The sequence below is a fragment of the Patella vulgata genome, chromosome 6 (assembly GCF_932274485.2).
Source record: "Patella vulgata chromosome 6, xgPatVulg1.2, whole genome shotgun sequence".
NCBI lineage: Eukaryota > Metazoa > Mollusca > Gastropoda > Patellidae > Patella > Patella vulgata.
The window spans coordinates 57860561-57876555 of NC_065884.2; the positions used below are offsets into that span (position 1 = coordinate 57860561).

At 34.7% G+C, this 15995-nt stretch overlaps 1 protein-coding gene across 3 annotated transcripts in view; it reads right to left on the reverse strand.

The window, feature by feature from the left end:
* Window positions 1–15995, reverse strand: part of LOC126825622 (huntingtin-interacting protein 1) — a 51428-nt gene that overhangs the window by 6158 nt on the left and 29275 nt on the right. The window contains exons 18-31 of one of the 3 annotated variants that reach the window (XM_050555319.1): window positions 14161–14298; window positions 11576–11981; window positions 11211–11300; window positions 10687–10773; window positions 9939–10046; window positions 9316–9381; window positions 8508–8686; window positions 7759–7848; window positions 7114–7176; window positions 6819–6919; window positions 6038–6267; window positions 5467–5642; window positions 4236–4277; window positions 1252–1308 (exon numbers count right to left, since the gene is read on the reverse strand). In XM_050555319.1, the coding sequence (XP_050411276.1) occupies window positions 1252–1308; window positions 4236–4277; window positions 5467–5642; window positions 6038–6267; window positions 6819–6919; window positions 7114–7176; window positions 7759–7848; window positions 8508–8686; window positions 9316–9381; window positions 9939–10046; window positions 10687–10773; window positions 11211–11300; window positions 11576–11981; window positions 14161–14298 (1833 nt within the window). The remainder of the gene's footprint in view (window positions 1–1251; window positions 1309–4235; window positions 4278–5466; window positions 5643–6037; window positions 6268–6818; window positions 6920–7113; window positions 7177–7758; window positions 7849–8507; window positions 8687–9315; window positions 9382–9938; window positions 10047–10686; window positions 10774–11210; window positions 11301–11575; window positions 11982–14160; window positions 14299–15995) is intronic. The other 2 variants (XM_050555320.1, XM_050555322.1) reach the window with 2 other exon arrangements.

A 15995-nucleotide genomic window follows, 5' to 3' on the forward strand; every position in this document is an offset into this window, starting at 1 on the left:
CTAACAACATTTAGTCAAATTGTTTAAGTTTTTGATATAGTAGTTAATCCACGCTCTGATCTATTATCATCTGAAATAAATGACATGCTGAAACAACAACACTAATTCTGTAAAATACACTAATCCATACAGATCAATCAAATACTAGTTCATACAGATCAATCAAATACTAATCCATACAGATCAATTAAATATATTAATAAATTAATAACTATGATCATTACATCAATATGATAAGCACAGCAATGGTAAAACATTCTTCATAAAAAAACATTTGTCATACAGTAGTCGATTAAACATTCTCTAAATTCCACAAATAGTGAAAATCAAAGAAAACATTAGAATATAGGCAGTCTGAACAGAATCTAACATCACAATTCTACTGACAACTCATTTGTTATCGATCTGACAGAACTGTGACAGAAATCAATTCTTTGAATTAGCAGTATTTAGATGGGGTTTGTAATTTAATTCATTCAGTGAGACTCAATCTGATGAGACATGAAACTCAGTCAGGATGTGAAACTCCATCTGAAAGGATATTAAACTCAGCATACTTAACTCAGTCTGATGAGGTACCAGTATGTAACTTCACTCGGTTCAATGTAGTATGTAACAGAAACTGAGTGAGATGGTGTACATGTAATGTAATCTGATGAGTTACATGTAATACGTAATATCTGCTCAGGTATGTAATATGATAGATAGGGTATGTCATACGGTCTGATGGGGTATGTAATGCGGTCTGATGGGGTATGTAATATGGTTTGATGGGGTATGGAATACTACCAGATGGGGTAATACAGTCTGATGGGGTATGTAATATGGTCTGATGGGGTATGTAATCCGACCAAATGGGGTAATACAGTCTGATGGGGTATGTAATACAGTCTGATGGGGTATGTAATACAGCCTGATGGGGTATGTAATACGGTCTGATTGGGTATGTAATATGGTCTAATGGGGTATGTAATACGACCAAATGGGGTAATACAGTCTAATGGGGTATGTAATATGGTCTGATGGGGTATGTAATATGGTCTGATGGGGTATGTAATATCTGATGAGGTATGTAATATGATCAGATAGAGTATGTAATACGATCTAATGGGGTATGTAATACGGTCTGATGGGGTATGTAATGGTAAATATAACCAATTCAGTCTGCCATTCTGTGAGGCATGTAAAAATTTGCATTGCACAATTCTGAATTTTCACGCCAAATCACTCCATGCTGTCTTACCAATATACCTATAACATATCTGAATCCCACGGTTCAGCCCAATCAGGCACACCTAAATCAGCTAACTGTAATATATTTATAAAGTACAATATCAAGTAGTATGTAAAGTACATCTTGATAAGGAGAGAGATAGAAATGGGGTTTAACATCCACTCCACACAAACTAGGTCATTTTAGGACTAACATATGGTTCAATTTTATTTTAATAATTTGCTTCTGTGTAGGGGTTTTTAGAAGTGGGAAGAAACCAGATCGTGGATGATGAACAGGCAACCCTATTCCTTGTCTAAACAACACCAGTTGACTCAATGACAGGTCCCATGATCAAGGAGTACATGTGTGACCAATTTTCCTCCCAACCCCACCCATCTTGATAAGAAGTTGTATCTTTAAAACAATAAGCCTTTATTCAAAAGTAGAAAGGAAGAAGAAATTGTATATTGACAAATTATTTACAGTTATTCTTTATATTATCATTAAACACAAGATTGACTGTTGGGATTATATAGTCAGTAATCTATATCTGTTTTTAGATTCTCGCATTTCAAATTCAAGCCAAATTAAATGTTTCTTTCAGAATCTGAATTGTGGAAGGATCAAATTTTGGAATTATCATTTTATCTGTATCCTCAACGAAGTGAATTCAATTACAAATATAAGGATTCAGGTTTTAAAAGAATTCACTTTGTTGCAATAAAACATGCCATCTGCAATCGAAAACAAACCTTGTAAAGCAACACATTCTCTCATTCCGAAAACACTGATAAAATAAAATTGTAAGAAAAATAACAATCTTTAAAATTAATCAGACATGACCTGTTTGATTCATGTAATAAGACTGATTTCTCCAAGTTATTTTGGATGATCATGGTCATTATAATACATCAGTTAAAATCAAATTTCATCAAATTCAAAGATAAGGCCTTTTAAGTATTTTTTTTCTGTAAATTGTGTTTTATTAGTCAATAAGATTGATGTCAATTATTAAAGCTGTTGAAAATTGAGTACATTTAGGCATGAATTAAGCTGCGAAAATTAGGTACTGACCGAAAAATGCACAATTGAGATGGGCTAAATTAAGCTGGATGATCATGGTCATTATAATACATCAGTTAAAATCAAATTTCATCAAATTCAAAGATAAGGCCTTTTAAGTATTTTTTTTCTGTAAATTGTGTTTTATTAGTCAATAAGATTGATGTCAATTATTAAAGCTGTTGAAAATTGAGTACATTTAGGCATGAATTAAGCTGCGAAAATTAGGTATTGACCGAAAAATGCACAATTGAGATGGGCTAAATTAAGCTGTCAAAATTAGGTATTGACCGAAAAATGCACAATTGAGATCAGCCACTTTAAATAACTAAATCAAGAGCATTACGTATGAAGCAATTCAGTTCATGCAAATACAGCCAACGATTGGCTAGTATTAAGACAAATAGAAGCTACCGCTCTTAAACCAACATTGAGAATATGGTCTTGACAATAGAACCCACAGTACCCATAGGGATAACTCAACTTGTCCATTAAAGCTCAAATACAACGTTGACGCATTTAAGTATTTATTAAGTAACTAGCATTCATGTTGACTGACTTTGCTGTAAAGGCTGCAAATTTGCACCAGCACAGACAGAAATGAACTAAAACTGGACAGTTTTTAGTAAATGTGACATTTTGCCGAAACATAAAAGTAGATTATTATACTTCATGCGATGAATTAAGCACAACATCAATTTGTTATTACAATATTTAGTTTTATATTTATGGTTATAAATCATTAATTTTACAATAACCATTTTGTAGCTGCTTTATTTCGAGTGACGTAAGCTAAAAAAGTTGACAGAATAAAGCTTCTCTCTTTGAACTTTTTTCTACAGTTTCTCATACATTGTAATTAAGGGTCGTATCAACTGCCCTGACTTTAGCTGAAGACGTAGTGTATTGAAATATTAAAAGGAATAACTTATAGATTCTTAAAGATGCTGATCATCGTTTTAGGGATACCATTCTATATTTATAAAAACATGACGAACTGAAATTTTTGCAACATTCGACATCCTCTGCAGACTATATGTAAACAAACCAATTCACAAAGCATTCTCAGACTAAAGAATTTAATCAACTTTCAATCACTGTTTATGAGAAATATCTTTGATCCAGAAACACAAAACTTTGCACATAGTTTCTTATTGATGTATTTGATATATCAAAACAACAAAAGTTAAAGAGCTATATTTTATTTAAACATACATTATGCAAGAGCTAAATCTGATTATTGCAAGTCTTAATTTAGGCTTCAGATCTTATAGAAATTATAAATTAGATCTTTATTTAAACAACAAGCCCAAAATCAACTCTGTAGACCCACGGATGGCTCAGCTACAGCTCGGATTTAAGTAGGATTTCACTTATTGATTAAATCAAATATGGCGCACCCTGATGAGAATACGTCAGTTAGATCGAGGCTAAATGATAGAGTGTACTTAGCGAGGCCGCTGTAGAGCGTTTCCGCATGCCATTGAAAACTTTACTTGATAATCGAGATATGTAGGTAGAGTTAACGCCTGTCAATCAAACAATCGGCCAAGGTTAAGGCACATTAAACTACCATTTCTAGTCAAATATTACAACGATGATAACTATGTTCCGAATAAAGTAATTTGACTGAAATTTTCAATATATTCTTCTTTCATCATCTACTTTTGAACTGTTATAGCAAGAATGGCCAACTCTCTATAAAAATCTCCCATAATACATCTTTAAAATAAGGCAAACATTTTTGAGTAAATTCTTAACTTAAGTCTGGGAATCAACAGATTTTTAATTTCATTTAAACTGAGAAAATGAAAATAGTACAACTTCAGCTAAAGTAAAGGCGGCACATACCAAACAAAATGTTAGTTACAGTAATTATGTTAATGTTCTAATTAAGACAACATTCATTCTGTGTATAAATCTAGTTTACAGGCTGTTCTATCTATTTATAACTTACAGTTAAAGGTGCACTATGATCTCCTTCACTTTCATCAATTTCCTAGTATTTTATATATAATTAAATATACTAACATATATATAATCTATTCTATAATAACTTAAATAAAGACTATATATCAAGGATGTATAAATATATATAAGCTAGAATTACAATATCTACTTTTTTAATCCTCTATACCGGTAATTCTTTCCAAAATGCTCATTGATCAGTGTTGCTTCAGTGTTGACCAATCAGAAAGTTTCTACCACATCTATTACTATCATAATGACATTGAAATTGACATAAAATCAATAGTAATAACATGACCAATAAATATCCAGTAGCTGCACAAGGATTTCCTAATAGGGCACAATTTGGAGTATGTCTCAATTTTGAGGAAATGAGCTGCTCTTGATGAAATCCATCCGCCGTTGTTTGGGGGGGGTTTTGCCTGAAAACCTGTCAATTATTCAATCAATGTCCAAACAAATATGTCACATAATTTTGTATATTCCTTTGGGAGGCATGAGGTGGGAACGCCCACTGAGTATCCTCTATTTCTGAAGTTTCAATTTTAAAAAGATCAATATATACATCCCTATTGTAGTGTTTGAATAATGAAAATAACAGATGAAAAGATGAGGCATGATTGAAACAATAAAATAATTTACACCATGATAGAACTAAAGTAAATAAAAAAAAAAACAATAATAAAGAGCTAAGAAAGATAACGTGTGATAATATTACCGGTAATAAGATGAAAATATCAGACAGGATCTCAAATAACCAAAACACATCCCCATATTTTAGACTACATAAAAATTATTCTGATTTCTCTGTAGTCTGAGATGACAAAGAGCTATTTAAAATTAATAATTATGGAAGTGAATTCCTTAAACAAATGATAACTTTAGCCTGTAGAGTGTTTACAAGATTATTAAAATCATCAAGGGTGGTAACTCTGAGAGTAATTATCAGGAATTGTTGAAAATTAACATGATTCTTTGTCTCATGAACATAAACACTGTGTATGAATTCAAAGCGAATCAAATAATAACTTTAGCCTCTGGAGCATCCACATGCAACCGTGGACGACCCGACAGACAGGGGTGACATCAATTGGCATACAAAAATAAATGCTTCCCTCCCATAGGATTGTCTGATTAAATATTAATTCAAGATTTGATGAAGTGAATTAGTGTATCATACACCCTTAAATAAAATATGAAATTTACGACTACAAACATACCTGATCGACCTCCCAGCCTTCACTTTCTCCCGCTAATTGATAATGTTGTTTACGTAATTCTCCCAGTCTCATTCTCTCTTTCTTTAATTCATTCTCTAATTCTAAAACTTTAACTTGAGCTTCCATCTCCATCTTTTTAGTTTGATACAGTGTCATTTTACTGAAGTCCATTAATCCTGAAACATAATTAGTCAATTGTTGATAGGTTTCACAGGTCAGTACTAGAAACTTAGTTCTTTTATTTCTATTCAGAATTAGTTCTTTAGATGGTATTTTTTATCAAGGTAGTTTTACCTGTATATAAATTCAAACGAATTGGATTGGATTTAACATCTTATCAACAATACTTTGGTAATACTGAGGTATGTACTGTGATTTTTTAATTCCACCAATGAGAGACCGAGAGAGGGAAATGAGGTTGAACAGTAGACCAGTAGAAAACCGATGAGGTTTGACAAGCGACCTACCTTGGGGAATTAAACCATGTCACTTGTTAGTTTAACGTGTCCATGCCTAGGGTCCCTGATCTTTTAATATTTCAACAAAGCAGTGAATGGATATTTGTACTTACCTTGATCTTCTATGACCTGTGAACCAGTTTTAGCTGAAGCCACCACGTTGCCAGTAGCATTATTAACACGTTTTGATGCGTTAGATAACAAGCCTAATGTTTTACTATTTTTATCCGCTTTAACTTTAGATGCAACAACAAGTTGAGCTGTACTGGCTGCAATATCCTGGGCAAATACAATCAACTCTTCAAATTTACCTTCACCCTTTACCACTCGATCAGCAGATTCCCTGGAAAACAATCACATCTTCTATAAAATCAATCACAAAAAATGGGTGACAATTGGAACATCATTTTCTTTATCACTTATTTTAAGAGAAACCCACCACAACAGGTTTTTACTTGAAACTACAGAAATCAAATGAAATGAAATGGGTTTTAACGTCCTATTGTTCTGCTCTGACTAGGCTAATGAAGACGGGCATATACCATACAGTGTACTATGAGGGAAATTGTCCCCGGACAGTGGCACTACGGCCTACTCTTATATCAAATTCCAACTGCCAAGGGATCTTTTATGTGCATGCCAATGTGTACACGGGACCTGGGTTTTTCGTACCATCCGAACGACTAGACAGCTGTCCTTGCCAGTCAAACTAATTAGTAAAACTACTATAACAGATTGATGGGTTATGCTTCATAAACATAAACCAGGACGGAAGGACGGACGGACGGACGTCTGGAAACCAATTCTATATTCTTCCCTTAATTTTGATTTTTCTTCCATCAAATTGATCAGGCTATATAAGTAAAAACCAAATTACTAGCAAGAGTTACTCACATCAGAGAGGAAGCTCCAAATCCAACAGTTTTAGCAGCTGATAATAAGCCTTCTGTCCAACGATGATTTTTCTTATAAAAATCTTTAGCTGATGAAGTTCCCTGTAAAATATTCACAATATCAAAACAAAGTTTTTTTGTGGTTTATTTTTGTCTTTTAATTTAAAAAAAAAAAAAGAAATTGGATACATCTCAAGTCTCAATGGGATTTATTATACATACATTGACAAGATTTCCAGCAGTAGAGCACCACACAGCCAGATATGAGCTCTGTGATAAAAGTGAAGTAGACTTACCCTTCCTTGTGCTATAATTTCTCTCTGTAGATCTCGAGACTGTTCCATTAATTCTTTTATTGCCTGGTAGAAAGAAATAAGATAAAATATCCACATGTACAATCAAAGGAAGAAAACAACCAACTCAAATGAAGTGGGGTTCAATCAATGTCTTCTCAACACAATAATTTGGTTATTTTGAGACAAACATGGTCATTTTTATTTCTAAGATAGGACAATTTTTCCTGGGCAGTGGCATTTGTGCCTATTCTAAGGTTCTTCTTGGCATATGTTTGGCACTGAATTCTAGTTGCAAGTTCAGTATCCTTCCCCCAACCAATTTGACTTATCAGAGGACTTTCAAAGATATACCTATAGACACCCGGCTCATATGTAAGAGGGGTATTTCCAAAGTCCCATAATTTTTTTCGTTTGCTGTTGAAACTTGTCGCTTTGGTGCCATCTAGTAGACGATTCATTTGGCTTTCAAATGATATAATACTTTAACTGTCCAATAAATAGAAAATTGATGCATCACAATTTTCACACATGCACCCATTTTCCAGAATTTCGTCACAAAGTTTTCCAAGTAGCAGCAGGCATGGCATTAAAACCCCATTTAGTCAGTCAGTGAGATATATATGATCATTAGAGTTATATACATACTATCATTAAAGCAGTACAGGCATCTAATATTCTTTCATTAACTTCTAATTCAGTACCAGTTGTTACTTCTCGTGTTTTCTTTAACATTTCCTGTAAAAAATATTATTTGTTTTTATGGAACAGTAACACATGAGAATGTTTATCTCAGAATCTTTGTCAGCCCAACAGCCAGAACACCTGAGAATCTCACTCTATACAATATTCAGATCTAAATCTCAGGCCCCGAGTTCACAAAGCATTTTCAGGCTTTAGTTAAGACTTTACTCAAAATTGTTCGCTTATTCTAACTAAAATATAGCTCTTTATAAAACTTTTGTTGTTTTAACGTATTAAATACATGAATAAGAAACACTGTAAAAAGTTTTGTGTTTCTGGATCAAAGATATCTTTCATAAACAGTGATTGCAAGTTGAGTAAATTCTTAACTCAGGGCCAGGTATTTCTAAGTGCAGATGATTGGGATGATGAATTGATGAATCCAGATATCTATTCCTTAATTTAAAGTTGTTTTTACAAGAAACCATTTGGTAGTGGGGATAATGAATGACATTACATCAAACTAAACCTCTATTATAGACAAGTCTTTAATAGAAAATATCATCTCCAACTTTCTGGGTTAACTATATTTCAAACTGAAACATGTCAAGAAATCAGATTGTCGAAAAATGGTTTTGAAAGGATCTGATGGCTCTTTCTGTTCGAACACACATAAAGGAACAAAATATCTGTTCAAATTATTTATAACTGACCTCTATTTTTGCAGCAGCTGCTTCAATGGCAGCTGTAGTAGAAGACATTTCTTTATCTACTAAATCCCCAATCTCCTCCGCTTTAACATCCTCCATCTTTGGTAGTAAATCTTCTGCTAACTTCACTAAGTTATTAACCTGTTGTACAGTTTTATCTATTTGACTGGTTACATCACTTCCTGTCAACAAGAGATAACTAACTTATAATTGGGTAAGATTTGTCCATTACATAGTAGATACTCACATAATTCGAAAAGGAAACATATTTCTTTAAACTAGAAAACAAGTATGATCATACTATGGACCAAGAACTGACCCATGTTGTTGGATGAAATTCAAAAATCTAATTGAACAAATCGATGCAGAATTGTTCAAAGAAGTAGCATGGCAATTTCCATGACGATCTGACTTGAATTGATGGAACCTTAGGCTTTTTAAAGAGCATCACCCCAAGAACAACAAGAAGAACAAGATGAGTAGCAGTTAGTGACCTGTTCCTGGTCCAAAAATATGTTAGTGTCTAGTTTCCTGTTCAAGTCTAATGAAATGGGGTTTAATGTCTCCCTTTTGTCCACCATTAAAGTGTCTAGAAGGAAAATTTTGTCCCGACGACCTACTGTTATTCTGATTTCCAAATTTTAGGGTATCTAGTATAATTTTCATCCCGTTTAAAACGATAATACACTGTTCTTTGTCAGGACCTCCATTCTGCACCACTGATAAGGAGAAACCAGGTAGAAATATGATGAGGAAGTTTCTTATTCAACTCTGGACAATCAACAATCAAGAAGAATAAAAAAAAACGTACTTTTTTCTACACTATCTAATAATTCTACACCAGATACTCCAACATCTTTACATATTGATGCCAATTCTACAAGAAATAATACATAAACAATTATACTATCAACATTCAAATTTTAAAATATATTCAGCAAATATGTCCACTTCCATTATTTATTTCTTGTCTTTAACAGAAAAAGAAATTGAATGGAATGGGGTATAACATTTCATTAACAAATTACCCTGGTCATTACAAAAACACAATACAGACTATGGTCACTGTGTGCAATGCAAAGAAAGAGAATTCTTCCCAGACAGTGCCTATTATTTTTCAAATCCACAATATGTAAACAGGTTTGTGGACTCCACTTTTCATTTTATCAAAACTTTTAAGTAACAACTTCCTTTTCAGCCTAAAAGTGCTACAATCGACAAATAGGAATCAGGCTTGAACAATCGAAAAAGTTTCCTCAAGGCCCACATTGAGGCATTCTAGTCTAGTTGAGACTCTTGTGGCCCAGTGTTAGTTACCTAATTGGGTCAATAGCCCTACTGTTTAAAGGACAATATAACTGTATAATATATTAACTGATTTAATACATGAGAAGTGGTATCAGGTGTTCTAGATAAAATCTATTTAAAACTTACGTAGTCCTGGTTCTATTTGTGCAGAATGAGATGTAGCAAACCCATGTATTATACAATCTCCTAGGTGATGGGAGAATTCATTTATATTACTTACTAATTCTTCTAACTCTGCAATAAAATAAATATAGAGATAAAATATATTTAATGTTATTATGATGGTCAGATACAAAAATATTAAACTGGTTACAAAAAACTAAAAAGTTGACAGTTTTATCAACCTTCATTTATTACCCATGATATGACAAAAATGAAAATGTAATGAAATGAGGGTTTAATGTCCAACTGTTCTACTCCGATTGGGCTAATGAAGAGAAGCAACGCCATACAGTGGGCTATGTTGGAAATTTGGCCCAGACAGAGGCTCTAAAGCCTACTTTTATATAGAATTTCAACTTCCAAGGGATCTTTTACATGCACTCCAATGTGTACACAGGATGTCAGTTTTTTTTTGTCTAATCCGAGTGACTATATGTTGGCCCTTTCCAGGCCCTCCGTCCTGCACTATTGACAAGGAGGAACCACGCCAGAAAATCCCGATGAACTTTCTCGGCCAACGCAGGGATCAAACACGGGACCTCTAGGTTACTGAGCCAACATCTTACTAACTGAGCCACTGTGACAAAGACAACTGGTAATAAAAGGCTGACTAGTAGGATGCTAATGACAATAGAAGTCAAGAGGGGTTCCAAGAGCCTATATTTCTGCTTAGTTCTGGGTAAAAGAGACTATCATTATATAATTTGGTTACCTTTTTTATCTGTATTATATACATCATAACTGGATTTCAATTTCTTGAGACTAGATAAGGCTGGTTCAGCTCGCAATAATAAATATTCTAAAATTATACAAAAAGCATTTTAACTTAAATCATTGTTAAAGTAAGGTTATTTTGATTAATTAATTTAGTTTAAAGATTTTCTTAAATAAGATTAAAGTTGTGCTTTTTTTTTTCTGCTCTGCTCTACGAGAAGATCTGACAAGTTGTACTTGAAGGTCGTGTCAGGGGTCGTACGAGCAGCTTTTGACTCTATGACGTCAGATATTGATTAATCAATCAGCATTGACGTGGTTTACCCACAGTTCTGTGCATGGCACGCCAAGAAGTCGCCATAACAGACCGTTTCATTGGCTTATCCCTCACTTCAACCAAAACGCCGGTAATATAACAACTCTTCCAGATTCTAGTGTAGTAAAGACAAGCAAAACGAAATTTTGAACTATAAAAAACAAAACAAAATAAGATTGAGTAATATTGTACATAGTTGTACAAACCTGCTGTGCATGTGACTGTTGTATGTGTTGGATTATCATGTTGTTCTAATGCATCTTTTATAATTATTTTACCTTCTGCTACACAACTACCTGAAAATATAATAAATACTCAAATTAGATGTTTACAAGTGAAAGGGAATGAAATTAAATAGTGTGTTTCTTTTAATCATGGAAATCACCAATAAATAGAGTTATAATTATGCAAATCACCAACAGACTTTTAATAATGGAAATCACCAATACACTTTTAATCATGCAAATCACCAAAAGACTTTTAATCATTTAAACCAATATAGACATTTAAATCAATGGGTTTTTTGCAACAAGACCATCCTCATCAACATGTGAATGAAATATATCTTTACCTAGAAGTTTTCTATGTAGTTCATCAATATTTTCTTTAAGTTTAGCCTGCGTTTCTAGACCATCTTTCTCTGTCTGCTCTAATCTTTGCTGTAATGACTGAATATCTTGAGATAATTTATCCTCAGCTGCTAAACGTTCGGCTAAGGTGAAGTCAAACTTTTTCTGTAGATCAGACAACTGTCCACCGAGGCTGCCCTCATTTTTATTTTTTTCTTCGAGGGTTAGGGCTAGTTGTCCCTGTAGGTCTGCAAGTTGAGCTCCTAATTGTTGTTCCTTTTGTTCCATTGCTTGCTGTGCTTCTAGTAACTGGGCTGTCAGTGTGGAAGCAGCTTCATGACTTTCATGTAACTCGGAATCTAGGGTGACTTTACAATTCTCTAAATCTTGCACTTTATTCTCCAATTCCTGAAATCAATGGGATGTAAAATATAATTTTCCATAAGGGCAAACAAAAAGTTCATGATTAAAATTTAATCATGGAAAAATACTCTTCGAAACGTCACTTAAATAAATTTGTAATAGTTTTTCCATATGTATGTGTTATAGATGCTCTATCTAGTTACTTAATGCCTATAAAGGATTTACTCTCAGGATCTCGACATCACCAGCCTTTAAGCTATGAAGGGTGATAGCTTATGAACATTTAGAGATATTTAAGAACATGTCAACAAGAGAGAGAGAGAGAAATGGGGTTTAACATCCACTCGACACAAACTGGGTCATTTTGGGACTAACATGGTTCAATTTTATTTCCATAATTCGCTTGCGCGTAGGGGTCTTTAGCAGTGGGAGGAAACCGAAGGACCCGGACAACATGTCAACAAGAGTTGTAAGAGAGGGAGCGTATATATCAACATTTATCAAACTTCTCACACTTCAATTGCTGACATTTTTTGGCTGTATATTCTAATGATTGGCTCTGCTGGAAATATAGTTTTTTCTGATCTCTATACTGATATTCAAATGGTTAAACACAGCTGATATAAATGAAATGGGGTTTAAATTTCTACTTTTCTTCACCAACTGTGCTAATGAAGACGAGCATACGCCATACAGTGTGCTATATGAGAAATTTTGCCAGGACAGCGGCACTACGTCGTACTATTATCAAATTCCAACTGTCAAGGGTTCTTGTAAGTGCATGCTAATGTGTACATGAGACCTCGGTTATCTGTCCCATCTGATTGACATTGTTGCATGTCAGGTCCTCCATCCTACACCACTGACAGGGGGAAACCATCCTGGATAATCCAGCCAACACTGGGAGCAAACCCCAGACCTTCTGGTTAGTGAATCAGCATCTTACTTACTGAGCCACCGCGGCTTGCTAGCTGATATTGAAATGGTTAAACAAAACAAAGTAATAAAAACGAAGAATATATTATATGTATATATATACTACCTGACTCTTTTGCCAACCTTCATAGAATTGATCTAATCCTGCAGCCTGTTGATAATATAGATATATATATATATAATACCTACCTGATCTACATAGATATTTATATAACACCATGCTGTCAGTAGGTAGGATGCTATGCTTCTCTAAAACTAATCACAATAACACATACAAACAAATACTTACCTTTAACAACCATCATTCACAATAACACATACAAACAAATACTTACCTTTAACAACCATCATTCAAAAAGTAGAATTCTCCCTTCTTTTTGGTAAACATTAGTTCCACAACAGAACTCCTATGCTCCCAAATTCTAGGAAATCTCATTTTAAAAGTGCAAGTTTTCCAGTACAATGACTACACATCACAATTTTAATCAATCATTTCTGCTCCTAAAACCATGGCCCAGTTTTAGACAGATAAAAGTGATGAAAAGGAGCAAATAATATCTGGTTATCAAATAAGTAATTCTTTTCAAGAGATAGAATGAAAGATATGTGCTCATTTTCAATAGCTTAGCAAGGGTTTTCAGAGCCCAAGGAAAGAATATCAATGGCCAACCCCACCATGGGAAGTCCTGATTTCGATCTATTATACTTCTTAAATTGTATAATTAGGCCGAAAAACAAAATAAATGAAATGTGATGAATTTACTGGTAATATTGGTCCAAACTTTTAGGCCTGAAATTTTGCCCGACCTTCAAACACATCCTAATGGGGATAACATAATTCTACTTGCCCCCTCTGTGCGACACCACTGCCTATATGATAAATTATGGTATTGTCAACTGGAAGTTGAATTTTCACCTACCTCTACAACAATCTGAGCCATATTTTCTTCATGAAAGTTTACTCAGAATTAAATAATGTACCGTACCTCTAATAACTGTTGTTGTCTATCATCAGGTCGGTTGGGGAGGTCATTTCTATATGGAAAATTCATCTATTAGTCTTAAAATGCTGAGTTAGTGTTAGGATTTCCTACCCCTACCCCTAACCTTATTCGTATCTAACTAGACCCCCCCCCACCTCCCCTCAACCAGACTGAAAATAGATTTGTCCAATATCATTGAAACATGTTTAAATTATCAATCGACCTCTGGATATCTTCTTCTTTTAGTGTAAATGATAATTAAAGTACACATACTGCCACCAACTACATTGTAGTCTCAAACCTACTTGTTTGTCTATTTCCAGTTGAGATTTTGCCACTTCAACAATAGAGAGTTGTTGTGTGACATCATCAGCACTCTTTTGTAAGGTTTCCTGTACAGCATTCCGTTCTTTCTCTAAACGTTCATTCTCTAATTTACTTTCCTACCAAACAATTAAAAACATGACATGCAGTTAAAAATCATGCTCATATTATCATTTATAACTGGAAAATTGTCAAAACTAATAATAAACCACTTCAAATATCCAAATCGATTCGATAAATAGCACAGTCTGTTCGGTCTGTGTAGTCATTTTTCTATTCGCGGTATCGTCAGTGGTCTCATTCCGTTCCACCCCTCTAACCCCTAGGTTCATCGACATGGGTATGACACAAAATTCATATTATCTGCCTTTTGATGACTGCTATTTTTATTGACCAATCAAAAAAATTGCTAAATACAAAGGAAGTTGGCAAAGGGAAGGGAAATGCAATGAAAAGGGGTTTAACATCCTACTGTTAAGCTCTGAATGGGTTAATGAAGACGAGCATATGCCATACAGTGTACTATGGGGGAAATTTTGCCGGGGCAGCAGTATTATGGCCTACCCTTTTATCGAAACCCAACTGCCAAGGGATCTCTTACGTGCACACCAATGTGTACACAGGACCTCGGTTTTCGTCCCATCTGAACGACTAGACAGCTGACCTTGTCAGGCCCTCCGTCCTGCACCACTGACAAGGGGAAACCACGTCAGAAAATCCTGATGAACTTTCTCAGCCAATGTAGGGATCGAACACAGGACCTCAAGGCTAGCGAACCAGTGTCTTACCCACTTAGCCAAGGTGGCTCTGCAAAGGGAAGTAACTCATCTTTTTGCAACAAACAAGTTGCCATATTGTTGTGAACGTAAGCAATGAGGCTAAGACTGGTTTGTAAACTTTTTTTTGATTGGTTCGTAGCATCAAGAGAGAGAGAGAGAAATGGGGTTTAACGTCCACTCGACACAAACTAGGTCATTTCAGGACTAACACATGGTTCAATTTTATTTCGATAATTCGCTTGCGCGTAGGGGTCTTTAGCAGTGGGAGGAAACCAGAGGAAACCCACGAGGTTGGACAGGCGACCCTACTCCTTGTCACATACAACCGGGGAATCGACACCCGCCAGTGTCGCAGGGTGCTAACCATTCGGCCATCCAATCGCCCCCCCACATGGATGAACCCAGGGTACAGTGGAGTAGAACAGAATGAGACCACTGGGGATACCGAGGATGTCACTTCTTAAAACAATATCCAGATGAATTGCATCCTGGTATACCTAATCATTGTTCATTGAAATGAAACCAAATTACATGTATTCTAAAACAAAATTGCTTTTTTTCTAGTTTTTCGGTAATTTTGTGAGACTTGGTATATCCAGCACACAATCTGATTAAAACACTGATCCTATTCCGTTTCGTTTTTTATCGTTCAAAATTTACTTGTCTTCACAACACTAGGATTGGAAGAGTTGTTATATAACAAGCGTTCTAGTTGATATGAGGTCAATGAAATGGTCTGTTACAGCAAGTTCTTGGTGTGCTCTGCACGGAACTGTGGGTAAACCCCTAAAAGGTGCAACGCTGATTGATTAATCAATGTCTGACGTCATAGGGTCAAAAGCTATTCATATGAGTCTGACGCGACCTCCCAGTACAACTCGTCAGATCTTCATGTAGTATAGGCCATCGAAAGTATAAAAAAAAAAAACGAAATATAGATCTGTATTTTAATCAGAATGTCCAGTACTGGAAATATCTCTGTGGTCTCCCCGCACACCTTTATATATGTGTTTAATTTGGTTAATCTTGGGTTGACC